General features: G+C 40.0%; 1 protein-coding gene across 1 annotated transcript; it reads left to right on the top strand.

Annotated features, from left to right (window-relative positions):
- The first annotated feature begins 1,790 nt into the window (after positions 1–1,790).
- Positions 1,791–16,060, top strand: STEAP2 (STEAP2 metalloreductase). Its single transcript, XM_030446368.1, has 6 exons — positions 1,791–1,874; positions 2,241–2,381; positions 5,124–5,645; positions 7,384–7,911; positions 9,552–9,716; positions 15,614–16,060. The coding sequence occupies exons 3-6, from the start codon at positions 5,154–5,156 to the stop codon at positions 15,899–15,901; spliced, it is 1,473 nt and encodes a 490-aa protein (XP_030302228.1). The 5' UTR covers positions 1,791–1,874; positions 2,241–2,381; positions 5,124–5,153; the 3' UTR covers positions 15,902–16,060.
- The last annotated feature ends 9,263 nt before the right edge of the window (positions 16,061–25,323 follow it).

Raw genomic sequence — 25,323 nt, forward strand, 5'->3', positions numbered from 1 at the left:
AAATCCCTGGGCCTTTGTTTTCCCCTTGCCAAGAGGAAGAACCAGAATATCTATTTCCATTTGCCAATTGGAAACTCCTTTGTTATGTTCCATCCATTAAAGGAAGAAAAAATAATGCTGCCCTGGACTCTGCTGAACAAAGAAAAACACCTGCTAAGAGAAAATAATCTCCTTTTTTTAGCAGTTTGTTTAAGACATCCCTTTAATAGTTTATCTGAGAGTTATGTTATGCAAAGAACTTTAGTATATGATTTGAGAGAACTCTAACTATCCAATTTCATCATTTCACCAGAGACACATGGTTCAATTTTGTAGAGGATTTAAGTACATAAGAGGTATGTATGTACCTTTGGTCTCACAAAAAACTCCATGCCAAATGGGGAACTCTATGCCTCTCCTGCTTGAATGGGTCAGTTACACAGGAATGGAAGGGAGGCTGTAGTTGTTTTAGTCTTTATTTCAAACAAGGATATTCAAATCACAAAACCTCAGAAAGGTGCAAAGAAAACATAAGATCAAGTTAAATCCTCCAAACTGTCTTGGGTTTAATTTTTAAACATACTAAGTATGTTTAGGGGGGAATGGCTTCTGAACTACAATGGAAAAGTTTCTCATCTCTCTTTTCAAATTCTATAGCATAGTAATTTGTGATTACATATTGAAACAAACATTTGAATAGGTTATATGCTTCATTCTGCTTAAGCTCTCAGTAAATACTCTATAGAAACAAGTCAGTATGCAAACAGAAAGGATGAAAATGGGTATATTCAGTGTTTCACTGTGATCATATGGCTCCTTTTCAGTCATCTGTTCATGTGTTACTTTTTTGCTACAACATGAGTGACATAGATCATTGGTCAGTTTCAAATGTGTTAAACACAAAGAGTTGAGCATTACACATTGTTATAGACAGAGCACAGCTTAATGAAAGATTGAATTTGGTAAATCAGAAAATATTAAAATTGGATGCTACACTTTTTCAGGAAAAAGCTCCCCTTGCCTTCAACTGGAATTTCCCTTGGCCAAGCAATATACAATTCCTATCTTGGGGTTTACCTTCACTTTTATGTGGCTGAGCCTCCTATGTCCTCTCCTTTTGTGCAACACTGAAATCAGAGCACAAATGCCACCAGCACAGAGTACACCAGGTACACAGCAAATGTGTAGAGCCATCTTGCCACCACCCACACCTATGGGAGCTGGCCTGGGTTGCAGAAACATCCAACATCCACTCCCAATTAATTTTTAACAGTGAGGGTGGTTAAACACTGGAATGGGTTGCTCAGATGCCCCATCCCTGGAAACACTCGAGGTCAGGTTGGATGTAGCTCTGAACAACCTGATCTAGGTGAAGGTGTCCTTGGTTATTACAGGAGGGTTGGATTAGATGACTTTTAACTGTTCCTTCCAACAGAAGCCGTTCTATGGTTCAGCTTCCTCACCCTGCAGCCAGCACCGACTGGGGTCCAGCAGCACCGCTCTGCCAGGAGAGCAGCCGAGACAGGGCAGGGCCCGGGAGCAGAGCTGCCTTTGCCCTCAGCTCTCCAGGGAACCCCTCAGGTCCCCGCTGGCTCTGGGTGTGCTGGGCCGCGGCGCAGGCTCCAGGGGTTTGCGGCCGGAGCTCGGTGACCGGAGACAGAGGCTGAGGGCGCGCCGAGGCCGGCCGAGTCCTTCTCTTTCCCCACACTCGGGAGACCCCCTCCGCTGTCACTCCGCCGCCACCTCAGCCCCGGCCGCGGTGCTGTGGATAGGGGAGCGGCCGCAGGGGGCGGGCTGCAGCGGCAGGAGAGGCTCCGCCTTCCCTCTCGCCACTGCGGAGCCAGACTCTGAGGAGCAGGAGCGGCGGCGCAGGTCCTCCGGGCGGGCAGGAGCAGGTGAGCGGCGCCGAGCCCGGAGCGAGAGGGGGTCCCATCACCGCCGGGCGCCCCTAAGGCAGCCGTGCCCGCCGTCGCCCCACGGGGGCTTCCCCGCTTCCCCGTGCCGTGGCGCCGGGCTGCCGCGGCTGCTCCATCTCTGGGCAGGCTCTGGCGGGCCTGGCGGTGTCGGGATGCGGGTCGGACAACCCGGCCCGGCTTCCGGCAGCGGTGAGGGACTCCCCGGTGTCTGGCGGTGGCGCGGAGCCGGGGTGCCTCCGCCCGCCTGCGCCCGGGCCTGGCAGCGGAGGCCCGGGGGGACGGAGACGGCGGGGCGGCCTGGCGGGGAGGTCTCCGCTCTTGTCACGGGCGATGTTGTCGTTGCAGCTGGAGATGCCGGCCAGGAGCCGGGACCCGCCGAGCTCCTCTGGGGTGGATCCTCGCACCGCGCTGCCGCCCGCCAGCCCGCCCAAGGGGCACCGGCCCGCAGCCGGCGTCCGGCTGGTCCCTCGCCTCAGCCTGCACCCTGTAAGTTTTCGGCCGAGCGGGTGGTCACCGATTCAGGGACTGCACGGCTGCTTGTTCGTTTTTCTCCTCCAGTAGTTATTTTCCCACAAGCTGTTTTTCACATCTGTGTCACCTTCTGGCTGACAGAACTCTGTAGTGTTTTCTTAGCTTATCTAAGGGCAAATGTCAAATTTATATTGCTCCTGCTGTTTTTGATATCTGTGAAGCCAGATATTTTGTAAAAGAAGGTTGGTTTTAGTGCAGTCAGTTCCTGGAGTGATACTTCTCATTCTTTTTATCCATGCTTCTCATCTAATTATGAAATTGATTGCTCAAAAGCTTGATGCAAAATCTGTCCCGAGGCTGAAGTTTGACTAACAAGTCTTTCCTTTCCTCAGCCCTCCTCCTCCTCTCTGTTAGAGGTATGTGCTAGTCTGCCTCTCTTGTCCTCTTCGAGTTCTCAAGATGTCACTTCAATAAGCATTTTAAGCATCAAGGGTGGATTTCATAAGTGTCTGATGACTTGAAAATCTTTATTTAATTTTAACTTTATCATTATCATTTACTCTTAAACTTTCTCCACTCTGACTTCACCTTCTATTTCCCTGCAAAAGCAATTTCATTAAATATCTATTCACAATAAATCTTTCTGCTGAGGGCTGAAATAAAGATGTGTAGTACTTTGGCCTATTTTGTTCATTTTCCTCTTAAGTTACAAACCTTGCTTTCTACTTGTTACCCTTTATGTCCTTCACTAGCTTTAAATCATTACCATTCCTGTTCTGATTTTATCCCTATATGATAGCACTGCCTTTATACAATTCCTAAGCCATGCATGCACAGCCTCTTTTTTTTTTTTTTTTTTTTTTTGCCCCTCTGTCTGATTTTTCAGGTCATTAAAGCTCTCCTGATGCAGTTAAACAGTCTTACACACTATTTTCTCTGAATTGCTGTTGTTCATTTAATATAGTCCTTTACAGTAACTGCCAGCTCTTTGAGCCCTTCCACCTCTTAAGATTATTTGCCCAGGAATCACATCTGCCATTTCCTGTTAATTTTATCCTATTTCTTAAACTCTGATTTCCTTAGGACAGGCAGTGAGGAACTTTGGATAGTAGCCCAAAGTCAGCTCACCAGAGCAATTCACCATGTCCAGATCCTTGATGCCCACTCTCCTAAGGATCCTTTGGACAAAAAAAGAAAGTAGACTGCAGTATGGTTAAAAGGTACTGGTACCCCATTTCCTCATGGCAGTTCTCTTCCTATACCAAAGTTTTGCAGCATCTTCATGTCACATGGCGTGAACTGAAATGGGGCTCTATGATGGGACACAGTGAATGTGTATGTGTTCCACCCTAAGCAGTGAATGTATATCTCTTATCTGATCAAAATACAGCTGTTCTCATTATGTTCCTGGGTGAGAAGCCATCACAGTACCGGAAATACTGGTATTTTGGTCATATGTTAGATACTTTTCAGGTCATGTGGTGAGAAAGAAGTCAGTGCTTTTGTAGTGCATGCATTAAAGTCTATGTGGTCTGCCTCTGTCAGAAAGATTCACTGTTAGAATCTCTTCCTAGAGTACTGGTTTTGTTACTCCTCCTTTCTATGGCATCTGTTGTTGATTGCTCCAAAGACAGCAGCCTCATGGCTTCTCTTTGCTTCTTTGCCTGTCTTTCATCCTCGTTACATCCTTTATTTTCAGACCTTATTCCTGCTTTACAGTGCAGAACCGCTTGTGTCATAACCATGGTTTCATGTGAAGACTTCACTCCCAGGGATTGTTTGTAGGGTTTTGTGATGTCTTTTTGTCTTTGCTACAACTTTACTACAGTACTATGACCTCTTCTCTCCAAAGATAAAGCAGTAGTTGTTTTACTTTTCTGTGACCCTTAGCCTCTGATCTTCAAAGCCTCCCTTACTTCACTGGAGTCCTAAAACTCCCTTTTATTATTGCATGAAATCTTTCTCTTCCTGCCATTAGCTTTTCATGTAATGCTGTCTCCAGGATTTATCTTCTCTGACTGGTGAGAAAAATTCTCTTAGGAATATTTGTGACCCACAGCCTTTAATCCTTTACCAGTTAATCCTTATACATCCATGGCCAAACCTAGCAGTCTGATCTAGCAGTGTCATTAGTGATCTCCTGAGCAGGCTTTGGCAAATTGCCCTTCTTGTCTTTACCACTGTATCCGTGTGTGCTGCCCATTTCCCTGGCTGAGAGGTGAGGATCTGTGTCATGGTGGTAGCCCTGTCTTTTGAAGCTTTGAGACTTCTGCATACCATCCTGGCCAGTATAGGATACCATGATATTCATGTGCACAAGCCTTTAACATAGTTCAGCCTCCATGAACTCAGTATCCTTATGCTGGCCTTCTAATATTTTCCAGAATTACATAGTTTTCCTTACATATTTCTCCTCATTATTCCATTGCCCATTAGTTTTGGGAGCACAAGGTTATTACAGGACAGTGGAAGACAGTGAAGATGGAAAAAATACCATTTATTTTTGTAACTGTTATGGAAGTGCTTGAAGTATTTTATGTTTCTCCCTGTGTTAATATTGTATTAGTGACACATTGCAAGACGTAACTGATTAGTACATACTGTATTAAGAAAACATAACATGAAACTTAGACCTACATATTTTGCTCCCAGAGATGATTATGGATCCTGATGGATGCTGATGTCTTGTAAAATTTTATGATGCTGCATTTTCCCTTCTGTTACATTTTCTTTTTTTTTCTTTTTTAATTTTTTCAGAAGAAATCATAGGTTTGTTGTCTTGGAAGAATGGAATCAATCTCTATGATGGGAAGTCCTAAGAATCTCAATGAAACTTTTCTACCAAATGTTGCCAATGGCATCAAGGATGTCAGTAAGGTCTCAATAGGCATAATTGGAACTGGAGACTTTGCTAAGTCATTGACAATTAGGCTTATCAGATGTGGGTACCATGTGGTCGTGGGAAGCAGAAACCCTAAACTTGCTGCTGAGTTCTTTCCTCATGTCGTTGATGTCACTCACCATGAAGATGCAGTAGCAAAAACAAACATCATTTTTGTAGCTATACACAGAGAACATTATGCCTCTTTATGGGACCTCAAGCATTTACTTGCAGGGAAAATTCTGATTGATGTCAGCAATAACACAAGAGTAGACCAATATCCAGACTCCAACGCAGAGTATTTGGCATCGCTTTTCCCAGATTCTGTGATTGTCAAAGGATTCAATGTTGTTTCGGCTTGGTCACTGCAGTTAGGACCAAAGGATGCCAGCAGACAGGTAAGGTTTATATTTGTATGAATTTAACTTGTTTGTAAGATGAAAATGACAGGAACTGGGTGAAAGCAGCATCAGAATTCTTGGGATTCATCCTGCATGACTTAACATACCTAAAATGCAGGGCCTTTAGTTTAAGCTTTAGTAGCCAAAAAGCTTCCAGGGTCTGGTTCTTCCAGTCTAAGACATACAGAGGGAGTGGTCCAAATCATTCCCTGAAATGCCTTTTAATCTTTAAAAATTGCAGAGGAAATGTGAATACTATCTTAGACAGCTGACCTTTAGATGACTACAGGCACAGGGGTTGTGTCTTAATGTCTTCTGTAGAAAATGTGTTAATTTTTATCCTTATGCTCTCTACAAGGGTAGAGACAGTCGTGTATATTTTAGTTACAGTATTGGTTTACATGGAGTGAAATATCAAAAAAGATGCACAGAAATATGAGGCTCTGAACCCAGGGCTCAGGAGCCAGTTGTTTTAAAAAACATTTGCCTTCCATATAACAAAAAAATGAATTAAAGAACTCACCTAGCTTTTAGAAATGTGTTAAAGAAATCATCTAGCTTGTAGAATGCCCCAGCATCATAAATATGAGGAAACAGAAGGAGGGACATATGTTTCTAAGTGATCATTCATTTGATGCAGGACTCTGTGGGAACATCATGGTCAGACTCCTTCCCAGGATGTTCTCCAAATCTGTCCTGCACTTAGAAAGGGCAGCTGGATGTTTTTCATGCTTTTCTGAAGTGATACAATGGATTTAAGCCTATATGAGAACCCAGTTCTTCATGGCTTTATGGACTCTTGAGAAAGGCACGAGAAACAACTGGTGTAACATGATTACTGGAGACTAAATTGAGTTTTCTGTTACTTCAGGTAGATTTTAAATGGAATGCAGTTGATACAGAATTATTATAATTTTTAAAATAACCTCACCACATTATTTTTATCCTCTTTCAGAATAGCTCTTGACTATAAGTAATTAACTTCTGTCAAAACTGATTATGTTTGTCTTAATGCAGTTGATCAGCACACAGTGTAAGGCAAACTATAGCCTTCTGTAAATTTTAAAGAACATTTAAAGTACTTTTTAGCAGTGCATTTTTTTCACCATGTAATAAACAAGTCTTTAGAAGGATTTCTTATTTGGCTGCTTATTTTTATATTTTCTTTTAAAATTCAATTTTTTGTGGACATTGGACTGTGAAATTATATTCAAATTCTTATACATGGAAGAATCATGCCATTCTCTGCTTTTCATTCTGTTTATGCTACAGGTGTTCTAGGGTTATCAGTCAAGATTCCTGAGAGACTTGTGATTTTCTGAAATGCTTTTAGTCATTATTTCACATTCAATACAGTCCTATGGAGATTTCAGCAGGGAAGGTTTCTTTCTACAGGTTACCAGGGCATCCCACAATCAGCTCATTATTAACTCCAAGAAAAAGCCAGTTTTGTTTTGGCTACCCTGTTGCTATAACAGTTCTCATAGTTTCACTGTGGCTGGATTTGTATGTGGTTTCGTTCTTATCTTGGTGATAAAAGATGGGATAACAGTGTAGAGTTTTACCAGTAGTGCTGTGGCTTTGTCCTGGGGGTGCTTTAGGTTTTTTGTCATGTTTTTTTTGTTGTCATGGGTTTTTTAGTTGGTTTTGTTTGGTTGTTGTTGTTGTTTTGGTTTGGTTTTATCTTTTAGTCTCTTTCTCTGATTACAGACAATTCACTTGACTTTCCCAACAGGTCTATATATGCAGTAACAATGTTCAGGCTCGCCATCAAGTTATAGAGCTTGCCCGTCAGCTCAGTTTTATTCCTATTGATCTGGGGGCATTGTCATCTTCAAGGGAGATTGAAAACTTACCTCTGCGACTGTTCACACTGTGGAAGGGGCCAGTAGTGATTGCTATTAGCCTGGCAACGTTTTTTTTCATCTATTCCTTCGTCAGAGATGTAATCCATCCATACACGAAAAATCAACAGAGTGACTTTTACAAGATCCCCATTGAGATTGTGAACAAAACTCTACCAATTGTTGCTATCACTTTACTTTCTCTAGTGTATTTGTCAGGACTTATTGCTGCTGCTTACCAACTTTACTATGGTACCAAGTATAGGAGGTTTCCACCGTGGCTGGACAACTGGCTCCAGTGTCGAAAGCAGCTTGGACTGCTCAGCTTTTTCTTTGCAGCAGTGCACGTGGCATACAGCCTCTGCTTGCCTATGAGGAGATCAGAGAGGTATTTGTTCCTCAATATGGCATATCAACAGGTAAGCCAGTCTTGAGTTCAGTGTGCCAAAAATGCCTTGGCTGTATGCATGTGGCTCATGAACACAGTACAAGTGTTTTCTTAATCTGTTCCGTTGTGTTCCGTGGAGAATGTTATGGGTTGTCTTATGTATAGCTACCTCTGAGGAAGAAGGGAGACTTAAAGAAACATCTGTGCATTGTGCTCACCTCATGGGTCAAGCTGCAGTCAAGTTTGTGGGGTAGGGGGAATCAAGGATGTGTCTGACTTAGATCCCTGCAGTATACACAAGGAGAATGTAGGATAGACAGGTTAAGATCAACAGCAGGAAACTTCTGAGGTTGTGAGGTCTGTTCCTCTCTATGTATACATAACATACAGGGGAAATATATATATTATTAGTGCATTTACTTGTGTAACAAAAAGGGGTAAGGATAGATTCTGTAATAATACTAATAGATACATCTGAGTTTACAAAAAAAATAATGTTACCTTGTAGCATTTTGGACCAGTGACAAAAGTATTTTAATAATAAAAATTCCATGAACTCATCTATTACAGGAAAGAGAAATTGACTCACAGTTCCCGAGAGCAATTGGTCTTGCATGACCCTGAAACAATCTCAAATAAATCTGCCATCCTTTAGAAGAGGGTCTGACGCTTCTCTTTGTCACTGTGGTTGCTTATTTTCATCTTCCAAGTGATTCCACAGAAAAGCAGCATTGGCATTCAGCACATAAAATGTGCAGGAAAGAGAGATGTGGTGGAAGAGAAAACTAAGTCAAACTAAGGAAATCAAATCAAATGGGACAAATTAACAGGGACTGGGTCCACGGACTCTAAAGAGGATAGCATGAAAAATAGAACTAAAGAGAAAGGCAGGAAGAGCAATTATAAAAGGCAGCAAGAAACTCTTAATTGTTCATTCTTAATTGTTCATTCTTAATATTAGCAAAAGGACTCGCTGATAATTTTACTAAGACATTCCTAAGACATAATATTAGGAAAATCTCACTTGCTAACAATATTCCTATTGAACTTATTTCAAGACATGCCATATCACAACAGTTCACCTGAAAGTGTAAAAATAATTTATTATCTAAGCCTGTTAATTTTTCAGGACCTGAGTTGCTTCAGCTTTCTAGCAAAGCTCTCTAACAAGAAACAGTTTTGGATGTATCTGATGTCAACAGTGAAACAGCAAAACAGATTGGACTCAACATAGGAAGATGAAGAACAAGCAGGAAATGATGCTAAACTATTTTGAAATGTAACAAACTAAAAATAAGTGTGCAGGTTTACCCAGCTTTTGTTAGAATTTAAGTTTCAAGGTTCTTAAAAACATGGAAACTTTTCTACAGTATATAGGAATGCACAGATTTACCTGTTTTTTATAACATAAATATTAAAAATAGCATATAATGTTACATTTTCTTTTAACAACTCATCTAAGTTTCCATGTTTAAAATTATTTTGATCTTAACAAGAGCCCAGCAGTAAGGAAATAGTTTGTTTTCTCCAAGATGAGGAAATCTCTGAAATATTTGACCCCATTTTATAGTTGTCTTGTGGCTGTAGACTTTTACTTAGCAAAATAATAACTTCTGTTGATATTTTTAATATTCTATAGAATAAACTGCTTTTTTTCTATCATTTTATCAGGTTCATGCAAATGTTGAAAACTCTTGGAATGAGGAGGAAGTGTGGAGAATTGAAATGTATATCTCTTTTGGAATAATGAGTCTTGGATTGCTTTCTTTGCTGGCAGTAACTTCAATCCCTTCAGTAAACAGTGCCTTAAACTGGAGGGAGTTCAGCTTTATTCAGGTGTGTTACTTATTTAAATAAGGAGTTTAGTTGTTAATAAGAATTCATTGATGATGATGAAAAGCACTTAGAAACACAATGAGAGGGTTTTTTTCTCCTGTGTGGTAAGTGAATAAAACCAACATAACTCATCAGCTGTATTACCTTGAAGGCAGATTAAGCATTTTGTGAGTGTTAGAATAGGAATACAGGAATTTGCATTTTACACTTCTTGAACTTAAATAATCAATACAGCCAAGACCCAATGAGCACTAATCTCTTCATTTTCCCTTATTAGAAATTATTGCTAAATTCAACTTAGATAAATCTGGATAAAGTTGTGAAAGGCAGTGATATTGATGAGCTACTCTTGAATGCAGATGCACAGCTATTAAAACCAGAGACTTTATTTGTCCTGCAGGATTTTTATTACACAGTCCTCTGTCATTGACTCACTTTTGCTTCCCCTCCACTGCGTGGAACTTAATACATTTCTTAACTGCATTATCCCCGTTAGCTGAAAATACCTATTAGTAAAATATGAGCCTATGTTTATTAAAAGCAGCAGTTTTTGCAGGTCATGGTATGCCTTCTACTGCCATCCTTACTCAGATAAATATCTACGAAAGGCAGACCTAATTAGCATAAAATACTTAGAAATACAGGCTTTAAAAAACAAGTTAATGTTTGCTTCCAAACAAAATTGCCATTTGTGTTTGGTAGCAATCAGTGATAAAAAAATTTAATAGGATTCAGTCTTGTGATAAGTATCCTAAGTCTGTACATGCAGTTCTGGGTTTTGGCTTGTTTTTTTCTCTGACTTTGGGTTCAGTACTTGAGTCTAAACTTAGTCCTGATTAACAGGTTTTCAACATAGCTACTATAGTAATACTGCCTGATTCTTAGTCCTGTCACTTTTTACAAATTCCTGCCTTCAGAACACAGGAATTTACTGCTCAGGGCTTGGGTTGCACTTCATAGTTTGCAGTCATTTCAAAGGGTATGACAGAGGACACTGCTGGGGCTGTAGTTATCAGAGGCTTTTTGTCTGTAAAGTAATCTCTTCTCTTCTCCTAGGACTTCCCTTGATGGAACACTGCAGGCAGGTCTACAAAAAGTTTGCTGAAAAATGTTTCAAATTAGCTTTCCACTGACAGCTGTTTATTCTTGCTCATGATTTTGAGCTTTCAGAGGGAGGAAATATCCATCTTCTATTGTTACAACAACACTGTCAGCCAGAGTTCTCTTTGCAGGAACCATAGTATTGCTGTGGGATGATGTAAAACAATATTGCAGAAGAGGAAAATATGTATTCAGTCATGGCCAAGGTGATGCTTTTATCCAGTAATGAGTTTCATGCATAAACCCCAGCATCTGTGTCTAATTTTTTCTTACTGAAATTTCCAAATTTCAGGCTTATGTGACTGAGTCAAAACCCACACAACAGTCACCTAGTGATGTGTCTACAAAGGGCATTTTTTTATTTTGTCATATTTACTGTGGTTATTTCCACTGTAAATGTAGTCAAAATAGTTACAGATTTAAATAATTAGGAACTTATCTGGAAATATTTTGAAGAATTTGACTGAGGACAAGTTGTTTGCTCTGAAGGCTTCTCCGAGAGCCTCCTTGTGGAGCCTTCTTCTCTGGAGATATTAAAAAAACTGCTTGGGTGCAACCTTTTACAGTGCTGTAGACAATCCTGCTTTAGCAGGGGAGTCACACTAGGTGATCTCTAGAGGTCCCTTCCAACTCTGATTCTGGGATCCTGAGGTACATTACAGCTGATACTGTGTTACACACTGAAGTGAACGGATTATTATAATGTAAATAATTATTATAATGTAAACTTTGCATGAAACTTTGGAGACATCATTACCCAGAGTTAGAACTTTTGGGGGAACTAATGGATCCATTTTCTTAAACACCACTTCAGCACTTTCCTCTTCTAAACATCTTTGGATAAGGAACAAAGGTAGATGTGGGCAAGAAATATAAAAGAATATGTAAAAGAATATAAAATAATTCATATTTTGTCAGAGCAGGCAGAATAGCTAACCTAAACCAACACATTGCAAACAGAAACAGGCATTTATTGAAACTTGTCCTTGAATGTTCCCATAAGATACATGGAAACTGAGAATGTTGTTGCAAGCAGTGCTAAACCTGGCTCTTCAATGTTCTGAAGGAGGTTGTACTGTAAATATATAATGTAAGGCTAAATGACTACTGCTTTTGTTTCCCAGTCCAAAGCACATCACACAAAATGGCAGTGGACAGATCAGGCTGGCTTTGAAAGCTGAGCTTTGTTTCTTAGCAAAAATCAGCACAAATCTGTCATTTTCATAGCAGGAAGCCAATCTTTTTGTAGACATTCTACAAAATGTCTACTGGCACAATCCTGAAGTTTTTTAGAGGCAGTATTACTAAAACTTCTTTTGCATGCACATTTTGAGGAAGGGCTGCACTTTGAGGAAGGGCTGCCCTGCCTTGGTCTCGCACAAGAACAGAGTATTTTTCCTCCAGAGTAAAGAAGAATGAGGCTTAAGTACTTAGCAAGTTAACAGGCAAGATTCCAGTTAGAATCTGGAAGTTTAGCAATAGTTTAGCAATATCCTGTTACTTGGGGAATCTGAAGTATACCTTCCATAAGCATGGACTTTGGATAATACCATTTGTACATATAATTTTCTGGTAATTACTCAACAATTGTGAAGGTAGAAATTCCTGAAGCAGATTTGTCCCACAGAAATTCCCCAGCAGATTTGTGTTTCTTTATATGGACAACATTTTAGGGATTTTTCTCCTGCATCTTTTCCATTTATTTTTTTTTTCACCCCAAACAATGCAAATTTGTCCAGTGGCCTTGGCGGGGAATCTCCCATATTTACTAAAAGACTGCCTTTGATCAGGAGGGAAAACGAACAAAAAAGACTTGGAGAAAAGCTAAAAGACTGGGGAGTCCATAGGAAATGTGCTAATCTATTACTCAGCTTCCAGGAAACACAGTATTATGGAAGATAAGGAGCCAAAGCAGCCAAAGATGTTCTTCCCCTTTTCCCAGCAGCCATTCTAAAACCTAGGCAGAGGTTCCCAAGACATAAAATTGATATAGCTACTAACTCACCAACGTGAATTTGTCAGTGAAGGAAAACTATCCCTTCTTGCTGCTTTCAAGTCCTTTTCTGATAGTTAGCATCCCATGTCTCTCCTCACCTCCATGTGGTAACATCAGTGTAGGTGGTCTTTCAGCTCTTTTATTGTTTTGTTGATTGAGGATGGTAAATGAGACTTGGACACCAGCGCAAGAAGAGTAGATGTGTTTTACTGGTGATAACTAAATAATACAATTAAATAAGAAAAATACAGAACAAGGCACCTAAAGCAGACAAATAGAATATATACAGGGTAATGCATCAAATTATTACTACATAAGAGAAAGACGGTGATTAAGAAAGATACATCACCACTTGCATATGTCAGCATCATCCAGATCTGCAGCTGCTGGCCAGCCCTGGTTGCAGCAAGGATTTGGAGAACCCTTCCCAGCAGGTGGGAAAATCCTACACAGTGCATACACCCATAGGGGAGGCATCCAAAGTCACTGCAAGAGGGTCCATCCTTGTATATTGAACCAGCAAGTCAGGATGACTTTGCATATTATTACTATATGTGGAAAACTGTGGTTCATCTCCTGAACAGCCATGACTGGGACTGAGCCAGAGTCCAGGGTGTAGTTGGCAGGGTTTCTTTATCATACTCTCAATTCAATTATTTTTTGACAAATAATGTTTTTGATGATTAATACAAGGATGGAATTTCCACTGAAATGGGGGTTATTAAGATACAATGATTCTGGGCCCCTCAGTTTAGGAAGGAGATTGAGGTCCTGGAGCAGGTCCAAAGAAGGGCAACTAGGCTGGTGAAGGGACTCGAGCACAGACCCTGTGAGGAGAGGCTGAGGGAGCTGGGGCTGTTCAGCCTGGAGAAGAGGAGGCTCAGAGGAGACCTCATCACTCTTTACAACTACCTGAAAGGAGGTTGTAGCCAGGTGGGGGTTGGTCTCTTTTCCCAGGCAACTCTCAGCAAGACAAGAGGGCACGGTCTCAAGTTGTGCCAGGGGAGGTTTAGGTTGGATATTAGAATTTCTTTACGGAGAGGGCATTGGAATGGGCTGCCCAGGGAAGTAGTGGATTCTCTATCCCTGGAGATATTTAAAAAGAGACTGGATGTGGCACTCAGTGCTATGGTCTAGTAACTGCAGCAGTAGTGGATCAAGGGTTGGACTCGATGATCTCTGAGGTCCCTTCCAACCCAGCCAATTCTATGATAGGATTCATCTATAGGTCAGCTCTGGCTTGGGCCTGTTGTCCAAGCCTTTCTTTTTGTATCTTAAGAAGCCAGGAGAGGGGGACAGAGATGAAATATGTATATTCCACCTGAAGCACAACATATGTTTCAGGAAATCCACTGCCTTTTATTCCTGTATTACCTCCTCCACATCATCCAGTCATAAACTAGTACAGAAGAAAATAAAAATGCATACCTAAATGATTGAGGTTCTCTTACCTTTCCAGTGTTAAACAGATTGAAGTTAATAACTGCCACAATACAATCATCCTTTATTTCTCAATAACTGGAATGTTTTTCATGTTAGCATCCATAGGGGTGGCTAACTTTAGAATATGGCTTTCTAACACTACTACTAACACTACTCTACATAGTGCTACCAACTGGTTTTATTTTTACCATAAGGTAGAAAGACATATGTAGTTGTCCTAAACCCATAGTTCACAGATTGAATTTACATGAGCATTAAAACCTTTTTTTGAAAAATCTGGGAAAAATTTGTAACATTTCCCTCCTGTTCCTTTTTCAAGAAGTGTTACAGTTCTCATTAGTAAGCCTAATGGAGAAATGAGGGATATGATTCACTTCTGCCCTTTTCCTTGTTGGCACTGATAGAACAATGCATTCAGGACAGTCATACCAGCAAAATTCTGCAATAACATATTCAAACATTAGATTTGATAATACTGTTTGCTGCCCAAATTTCATATCAGAACTTCTGTTCAGATACTGCATATGCCATTTTCATATCCACAAGTGGCTGATTATTCTGTTTCGTATGAAATGTCTTGGAAGCAAATTGGGATCTTTTAAAAAAGGGTTCTTAAAATGGCAGATTCAGTGAAACATGCAATGACTCCTGTGAGCACTGCCTTCTGTGGCATGCTCTGTGTGCACTACCTGATGTGGTGTGCACTAGATTTCATTATAAGAGGTCCTCTGCAGGGTGCTGTGGAAACCTGCTGCTTTCTTTCAGCACTACCTGTTTTTGATCCACTGCTTCCTTGCCTTGTGCCACTGTGCCCAAGCCCTGCATTCCTGATAGTCCCATTAACCAGTAGGCAACAGCTGGTGGAACTTATTGTGAGGAAGCAGCAAACTGCATCTCTCAGAGATGGAGTTCTGGAGTGTTGGCCCCAAATCTTCTCCATCAGAATTGCGTTGCTCCATTGCCATGACTCTTGGAAGTGATCTGCCCTCACAGTTAAGAACCAAAGAACTTCATTTTCTATCACAACTGATGGTGTTCCAGTAACTTCACTGGGATTGGTCCTTGTTCACATACATGTCCTGAAGCTGACTTCCATTACTTAGAATTTGTGCAAACATCATTTCAGCTTTGACTGAAGCATATAGATGCTATCAGAGATATGTTGTAAATCAGTATACAATTCAGTCTGTAGTTTTCAGAACATTTGACCTTACACCCACATATTGCTAATTTAAAATAGTCTATTGATTTTAACCTGATGTTCAATAGGAATGTTAAAATAATGGGTTAGGACTGCCAGATGAAGGACCAAGTGCTATTATATCTTCTTTTTATGCTGTTCTCTCTTTTTTCAAAGTCTACACTTGGATATGTTGCTCTGGTCATAAGTACTTTCCATGTACTGATTTATGGATGGAAAAGAGCTTTTGAAGAGGAATATTACAGATTTTATACACCACCAAATTTTGTTCTTGCCCTCGTTCTGCCTTCCATTGTAATTCTAGGTAAGATCATTTTACTTTTGCCCTGTGTAAGTAGAAAGCTGAGGAGAATTCGAAGAGGATGGGAGAAAAGCCATGGGATCATAGAAGATGCAAGCGGGTCTGTTCCACACCTTTCCCCAGAAAGGATAACTGTGATGTGATGATGGACTTCTAAGATGTTTTGATGATTGATTTGTTAGCACTGTTGTAAATGTTTGGGTTGTTTGGGGTTTTTTTGTCCTAAATTTGTAGTTTTAGAAGTTTAATTGAAGTATAAGTAAAGTCACTAGGGACTTGCTTGGCATATAGTACAAGCTGTCAACCAAACTATGAGAAATTTGTAACTAGAGGACTACTACTTCAGTTAACTATAAAAATAAAAATATTTTTTGTTTGAATTACAGAGGGCAGATTATTATAAAATCAGATATTTTAATGCTCGTTTGCACAGTTTTATCACAATAGCATTTTATTTTAACCATGCTTTCCAGATATTTCATTGACTTAGAACATATGTGTCAGAGTGCTATTTATTAATACCACATTTTCTGGACAGTGTTTCTGTTATTAAAACCACACTTCTCAGTTAGTAAATTTAAAGTATAGATTAACAGAGTTAATAATTTAGAAACAATCAGGCCTTGAAACAACCTATATAAATTTATAATTGCACATGTACAATATATTTGTGTGCAACCAACTAGTTTTGGAGTTTAGAATTATTTCAAAATATCAGAAAATATTAAAAAAAAAAACCAAAACAACCAAACAAAAAACACCACCAAACAACTGAGAAAACTGCAACAGTTAAAATCCATTTTCACTGTGAAACATCCAGTATGTTGGTACAACAGGGAAGTATCACAATGCTCTATGTGTTTCTACACTGAAGTTTCAGTTACTCTATACATCAATTTCCCAGAGTCTGTCTTAGATTCCTAATATATTTTTTGCAAATCCAATCTTCTATTTTTGTATAAAAATCTTACTTTAAAAGTTTCATAGGGATATGTCCGAACTTTTAAGAAAGAAAGTTATTATTCTTATACTTAAAATTAATTTATCTCTAAAAGTTATTACCTTTCCTGTGGGATTCAAAAGAAGGTTCACAACTGGTTATTACTACTGCTTTGTCAGGGTCCACTCTTTTCTACCAAAATACCAAACTCAGCTCATACCTTCAGGCTGCTCCTGCATAATTATGACCTTTATTTCAGTGAATCAGAAGGTGTATTTGGTTTTAATTTGCTTTACTTGTATGAGATTATATTTTCTTAGCTGTATTTGCACTGCTAGGATCTGTGACTTTCTCCGCTGAACCTTCACTTCTTATTTATTACTTAGCAAGAATTTATCATGAATATGACATATCAGAAATTATGCTTGAATTTATCCTTAAATATCACTAGTCCTGTAAATCTCATTTCTGTTGGTAACAGCTCCACAGTACAAGAATCTGGAATCAAACTCTGCCCCCAGCTACACCAGCCTAAACTTAATAAATTCATGTTAATTGTTCTTAATTTAATTTCAAATTTTAAAAATCTAGAACAATTCATTGTAGCACCCATATTTGCCCAGAAAAATATAGAAAGTTTAATGAATTTGAAAAATTCATTTTAAAAATTTTACATGAAGCTACTAATTTTTGGTGTCCCTCGTCCAATATGCACCTTTTTCACTGGTAGTTGTGGTGATGTAAATACAATACTATTTTATCAAACATGGTAGGCATTAAGTAAAAAACCTGTCCTTGTTTGTAGTGAAATGAGGCAACCAGGTGCCTGAGTCACTCCAACAGCGAATAACCTCTCTGCAGACGTGCTCAGGACTGAGCTGAGCCTGTGCTTCAAGACTCACCTTTTATTGGCCCCCTGGTCCTGCTCATGTGCAGTGGGGGCCCACCCTAATTAGGCACAGGTGGGCTTGATACAAGCTCATGCCACTCCCTGGCAATTAGTGGCACCTGGTTGCCTCATTTCACTACACTTGTTGGAGAAAGACAGGAACCTAAACTAGTATGAATGAGATTTTCACATAAAAATAAATGACAACTTCTAGCTTTCTTTGCCAGTCTATAAGTACATTCCAGTACAGAAAGCTGTGTATTTCTTGAAACACTTGCAGAATTATATGTAAATTAATTCCCTGGCCTATTTCCTACTCCATTATTGCAGAGGAAAAACCACACAAAGCTTAAACATTTGTGCTTCTATCCTTTAAATAAAAATAATTTTAAAAAATCATAGAATAACCAAAGTCTTGGAGATTTTTGATGCAATGGGTACCATGCTACATTCTACCCCCGTTCTGTACACAAAACCTGAGTAAAATAACTAGAATGGGATGGTATAACTGAAAGCAGAAAAAATCTAGGGCAGAAACCTTTGTTGTTGACAATCTGATAACATTTCAAAATTAAATATGCTGCTGTTACTTTATAGTAATTCTACATTTGTGTAGAACAGGTAAATAACATTCACATTCCCTACAGTTATCTGATTCGTTTGAGGTAATAGTAATGTTGCATAAACCAGATACTGGCTTGAATGAACATTATTGTCAAAGTCCATATATATATTTTGTACTGTAATGCAACCACTGACAGTAGATACAGAAATGTATTGGTCCTCTTTTCTATGCAAAAATTTATTTCATGATTAACTTTCTTCAAGAATGTTTAAACTGTTAAATTTTGAACAGCCAAAGGCGTCTGGAGATAATAATGATGTGTTGTTCCTGTTTTCATACTGTGTGTGTAGAAAACTAAAAATATATTTTGATTTTATAAGTTACTAAAAAGACTGAGCTATTTAAGTATCAATAAATAGATGATATTTTTAGATCAGATATGTTAAGACATTTTGTGAAATATTTGTGCTACAAAATAAGGTGTGCTTTCCTGCTGGGCCATGTGTTTACTTCCAACTGGAATAACAAGTTGACTTGTGATTTAATATTTTGTAATATTCTCTAAGGACCAACTCACTCTAACAAGACACTGTTAAGTCTGAAAGTAAAATGACCCTCATGATTTTACTGTACACTCTGTATCATATCATGCGTATGTTTAGTCACATGGGAAATCTTTATTCATGTGATCAAATATGTTGATTTCCTATAGAAGAACTCACATTAGGACTTCTTACTAAAAACTGAGGCTGAAAGTTCAGTTTTGGTTCTCTCAGTATAAACAACTGAATTGATTTAAGATGTCTTAGTTACTTAGGAGAATAAATACATATTTTTAGGAACAGCCTGCTATAAACATATTTTTGTGTAGCTTTATATAAATTGCTTACTGCCTAATGAAAAATAATAAAATAAATTTCATTCCTCTTCATAGACATAAAATAAATAGTGCTTAATATGTAATACAGAACTTTACATATAGTATTAGAAAATTCAGACTTCCGTGTATTTAGCAGCAGGTTATTTGATTTCTGTGGATATTAAGGTATTCGTTCTTTACACTGTCTGAAATACAGTCCTGTTACAAGTTCCATATATCTTTAATTTTATCTTACAATCCTATTAAATTTGTATAAGTTAAGTATTCATGTTCTTGAATTATTTAGAGATTAATTATTTTGTAATTGTTTTGCAAGTTCTTTGCATATATAACTTGTAATGGTTACTGTGGATTGGTGCCACATTTAACTTTTTGTTCTAACACTGTGATTATATGATGTGCCAACATGAGAAAGTACGTTTGTATTCTTATTTTGGCATTAATTGCTGATAAAATAGTGTGTCTGTGTGTGTGTGTCTATTTTACTAGCTTTACATGCTGCCCATCTAGCACTAAGGGAAATTATTAATTAATATAAAGCAATGAGTTCCCAAGCAGCTATAAATTTCACAGGTATAAGTACAGTTAGAAAAGTTAGAAAATTTTCTCTGAATGTGAAGATTTTCTCTAGAAGTTGTATACGTATAGTTTCTTTCAGACAGTGCATTTCTTTTACATGTTTTTGATTTCTAGGTTGTTCATCTGGTAGTACTTTCTTATCCATGTAATTAATAATGTTGCAGTACTAATACTGTATCTTATGATACTGCTTGAATTAATTAGATTACAGCCTTTAAAATAAGTGACACATTGAGCTGACTTGAACAGTGATCTCTATCGTTATGTATTGTTTGTCATGCCTTGCTGGCAGCATCTTGCAGTGAGAATAGTACATCTCTCATGTGCAATATTCTCTTTGTTGTTGTGTCAATTTGTTTGTGCTGTCTCTCTGAACAGGGCTATTATAAATTATTAGTAATGCATTTATCTATTTTTCCATAGACTGTGTTTTACACAAAAATCAATAAAAACTCGATGTCAGGTATTTGGCTTTTTCTTCTGTGTTTATGCATAGTAAATTTTTGCTTGCTTTGCTTTATACTTTATATATACACATACTACATGTGTGCTCTGATCAACATTTTTTCTGAGAGGAAGTATTTGAGTGTGAGTTCTTAAAAAAATTCTAAAGGGCCATTTGTTTCTTTTGCAATGGCTGGGTAATATATTTCATACAAGAGCACTGAAAGGCTATATCCCATATCCTACTGTAAGGTATTTTGGAACACAGAATGAACACTATGACACTATCAGCATAGATTCAGCTCACTTTTCGTTCAACAAACAGAAAATTTGGCAAAAGGGAGACTGCTAATCACAAGTAAGTTTTGCCAGAAAGACACTTCCTTTTTGGTTATGTGAGAAAGCATTACTGCTTAAATGAGAAAAACAGGTGAACCACTTTGCTGTCCTTCATCTGGAAGTATATAACTTTTTTTCTAGAAAGGTTGATGCCAACATAAAAGAAAACAGCAAAAGAGTAAGAGCTAAAATCCTGCTTCACTAGAGGTCAGCAGCATAAAATGTTCTGAGATCAGAGAAGTCAAGATGTATGAGACAGTGAAGCTGGCAGAATTGTCTTGGCTTTCACATGAAGTTGTACAGCCTTCCCAGATTCCCAAAAGGAATTTAGGTATTTTTAAAAATCAAACTGTTAATGTTTTGGTTCTTGAAGACTTTTCTTAGTTGTTGTCTTTTCTTAGTTGTTTTTCTTTTTTTCTAAATCTCACCCTATTTCCTTCTATTACTGTGCTTGTTTTACTGAGTGTCAGTGCTGTGCTAGCAGCCGGGGCCCTGAACTTTCCCCTTTGTCCAGCTGTACCTTGTACCATACAAAAGTGTAAGTTCTGTCTACGGTGACCTACTTTTCCTTACAGTAATAAAGGATAAAATTCCTTTAATAAATAAATAAAATTCCTTTTTTCCTTACAGTAATAAACAGAGTCCCCCATCAAATCCTTACTACCCAATGACCTGAGCATTGTATTTTAATTGTGTAGGCAGAGGTAAATCCAGATGTTGAAAGCTCTGTTGACTGTACAGGTTTAAGGTTGAGTCTGCTGCCAGCCACTTCACAGGTTTTTCTTTTCTGTGGGTATCAAAACATAGGTCTGACAGAACAGTTCTGCACTTTCCTAGTCCTATGCACCTCCTCACCCTTCTTTTTCCCCCTTCATAATGGCTGAAAAATAAGAATTAAAAGAGAGACAAGGAATGAACAGGATGATTCTTTGTAGTGAAATGAGGCAACCAGGTGCCACTAATTACCAGGTAGTGGGCATGAGGTTGTGTTAAGCCCACCTGTGCCTGATTAGGGCAGGCCCTCACTGCGCAGGGGGCCAATAAAAGGTGAGGCCTGAGTCACAGGCTGGGCTCAGTCCTGAGCAAGCCATCCAAGAGGTCAGTTGCTCTTGGAGCAACAGCAATGATCCAGGCCAGTCAACTGTGAGGGCTATAGACTCAGAGCACTGTTTGTGAGTCTCTGCTGGAACACCTGGTTGGACCTTGAAGCACCGTTCCCTAAAAGAGGTTCGTCTTGCTACATTTAGCATTATTATTTCTTTCAAAGATCAATAAGATTAATACTGGATGTGTAGAATGAATCAGATTATGAACCTGTTTTACTTCTGTCAGATTTCTTTCCCAAAAGGTAAGGCCTGATATACAAACTCAGCTCACACTGGAACTCACAATCTCGGCATGCTTGGCTTTAACTGCTTCTTTCAGCACTGCGCTACCTTCATTGCTCCACTAGAGCTCATCACTGTCAGGGTGAGGCTTCTGAGTCTCGAACCCACGGCCTCTGCAATTCTTAGAAAGATTGATTTCTATACCATAAAGAACTCAGTGTCATGTTTGATAAACTATGCTTCAGAAAAAGCATACAGGTTTGATACAGTCTGGGAAAGGACATCACTTGGCCAGGGCTTAAGACCCCCATTGCAGCATATGGAAGGTGTATCCTGTACTGAGTAACAGTCCTTCAGAAGTTGGCAACCTCAACAGTAAGACAGCAACTACAGAGTGGCAAAGGAAATAATTCATTCAGCAAAGTCAACGGGACATTAACAGCAGACCTAGATATGGAACCTTGATCTTCCAATGCACACCTATGTCCTATGCATTCAGCTACATAGTCCTGTAGTTTCATGAAATGTAACTGAAGAACAAAGGTTGCTCTCTTCACACCAAAAGGGTTTCTCCTCAGTCAAGTCTACTTTTTAAACATATTTCTTAGCGTTTGTAAGACTTAATATTTAATACTTGTGAATTAATACTCTCAGAAGTAAGGTACTGTAGTCTTAAATGTTATTTGTTGGCAACAGAAGAGGCAAATGTGGTAAAAATACAGTATAAGCCTGTTTGGGACAGAAAACTGTTAAGTAAATATTTTCACAGTTAATTGCAGGTTTTTGAGTATGGACATTTTCCATTTGCCAAGGGCAGCAGAATTCCTGCAACCTTGCACATTTGCTTTCATCCAAATTTTTAAGAGCTTTTTGTATGAGGAAGGTGCACTGTGAGCAAATGGAGCTTTGCAATATGATCTTTGGAACACTCAGCCAGCAAATGGCATGTGACCTAAGCTTATAATTTACAGACTTAGTTGCCCAATTTAGTGTCTGTGGCATAGTCCTTACATTTGCCATTCCAAACACAAGCAATAGAACTTAAACACTTAAAACTTAAAAACACTTAAGGTACAATAAAATAAAATTTCAGTGTTTGGTTTTTTTTCATAAGCTTAAAAACTTTGAGTGCATAGTAAGTACCTGAACACCAAGCATAAAAATTTATAATCCAGTTTGTGCAGCACTAACTGCTTGCAGACCTGTAGGCATTGTCATTACAACTCACTGCAAATACTTCATAAAAAATCCTGTACCATCCAGTGTAGGCCCAGATACAAGACCACCACTGAGAATACATTCATAAAAATATTTAAGTAGAACATAAAGGGCTAAAATAATAGAGGAATGAAGAGATGCGTGTACTTGGATGGATGAAAAGCGTCAAACACCAGCTCCAAGATTGGCAGCTGCATTATCACGTTAGGTGAATGCTCTATAATGTCCTACAGGTCCTTCCTTTGTATGACCTGTGTTCCTATGAATGCAGCTTAGGAGGCAAAGGGTGTCAAAGTGGTCATTGTTTTTTCCAAACTGGAGTTCCAGTCTATGTCAGGCTATATTTTTGCTGTAATTTTGGAGTTTTATACAGAACGAACTGTTACAAATGCAGAGTGTGGATGGGTACAAGCAGTGTTATTTCCCTTTTGATGGAAGAACTGTATAGCATATGTATTAAACACGATATGTATCTTATTTCAGAAAAAGGCCAGTATGAAATGGGAGGGGTGTAGCATGAAAGCTGGACAGAGAGAAGATAAGTGTATTGGTTATAGTCAGAGCCATAATGGTTTCTTTCTTGTTTCTGTTATCAACTGTTTCTTTTCCTATAAAAACTGACTGGAGATTCGAACAGCTTTCCTAGCATTTAATAAATTTATTAATGTATTTGAATGTTTCTTTGGAACCACAGGAGTCAAGAATTACCTGTCAATGAAAACTGAGGTTGATATCAACAGCATTTGCAGTCAAAGGCTTGGCATATGTGCAGCTTGCCCATAGTGTATCCAAATTCTGTGAAGGTCAGCTGCAGCAAGCAGGGTGCTCATTACCACACCATGAGGTGTCACCTTTTCCTGCAGCCACTCTGGATACCTGGCTGTCTTCCTTCAGGCATGTCCACCCAACACATTAAACCCAGCAAAGGGCCTGGTGGTTCTTGCCTGGTTTGGTGTTGGCAGTCTCAGTCATACTCCTGTCCTGGGGGCAGCATTTCAGAAGATGGATGCATGGCCATTGGGGGCATGTGTAATCCCCATGGGAGTGCTCACCATAGCAAACCTAGGATGAAAACTGAGCAAGAAGGGAAGACTGGATTGACAGGAAGCTGAACATGAGCCAGCAGAGTGACCAGGTGGCCAAGAAGGCCAATGGCATCCTGGCCTGCATCAGGAACAGCGTGGCCAGCAGGTCCAAGGAAGTGATTCTGCCCCTGTACTCAGCACTGGTGAGGCCACACCTTGAGTCCTGTGTCCAGTTCTGGGCCCCTCAGTTTAGGAAGGATATCGAGGTCCTGGAGCGGGTCCAAAGGAGGGCAACCAGGCTGGTGAAGGGACTCCAGCACAAGTCCTGTGAGGTGAGGCTGAGGGAACTGGGGCTGTTCAGGCTGGAGAAGAGGCGTCTCAGAGGAGACCTCATCACTCTTTACAACTACCTGAAAGGAGGTTGTAGCCAGGTGGGGGTCGGTCTCTTATCCCAGGCAACTCTCAGCAAGACAAGAGGGCATGGTCTCAAGTTGTGCCAGGGGAAGTTTAGGCTGGATATTAGAAAGAATTTCTTGGGTGATCAGACATTGGAATGGGCTGCCCTGGGAAGTAGTGGATTCTCTGTCCCTGGAGATATTTAAAAAGAGACTGGATGTGGCACTCAGTGCCGCGGTCTGATAACCGTGGCAGTAGTGGATCAGCGGTTGGACTTGATTATCCCAGAGGTCCCTTCCAACCATATGATTCTATGATCCAAATCCCCTTATGCTTCTGTCCCCGTCTTTATTATTTTCCAGATATTATTAAGCTGTTTTTCCCCAGTCTGTGCAGAGAAGAGACTCATTTCCCCTCCAGCCCACAGCCAGGCTACCCCAGGCAGAGCAGTCCCATCAATGCCGGTATTTATCTTCAGAGGTTTCTTGCGGTGGAATTTTTCATGATCAGAAGTTACGGATCGACAAGCAAGTGGGAAACGCCCAGCCTGGGCACTGCACAGGGGTGGGGAACAGGTTTTCTCATTGTGGAAGCGTTTAAAGACCCGGCATGGAACAACACTACTGCTGTGGCGCAGCGGCGTATGGAACATGGGGGTCGCGGCGTAGGTGTAGAGATGTAGCACGGCAATGAGGCAGGAGGGGGAGAACTGAGCCTGCAGGCGGGGGGCAGGCAGGGGCACGGGGTGCTCAGGGACGCGCCAGCTGTCCCCACATCTCTGCAGGATCCCACTGCCGCCGAGGCTGGGGGCGAGCGGAGCCAACCCGGTTCGGCTGTCCAGGGGACACGCGGCAGCCCGGCAGTGCCTGGGCCGGGCGGTGGCACCGCCTCGCTCCCATGGCAACGGCGCGAGGCGGCCCTGGGGAGGCGGTCGAGCGGTGCTGGGGCGGTGGGCGAGCGCC

The sequence above is a fragment of the Calypte anna genome, chromosome 2 (genome assembly GCF_003957555.1).
Source record: "Calypte anna isolate BGI_N300 chromosome 2, bCalAnn1_v1.p, whole genome shotgun sequence".
Taxonomy (NCBI): Eukaryota; Metazoa; Chordata; class Aves; order Apodiformes; family Trochilidae; genus Calypte; species Calypte anna.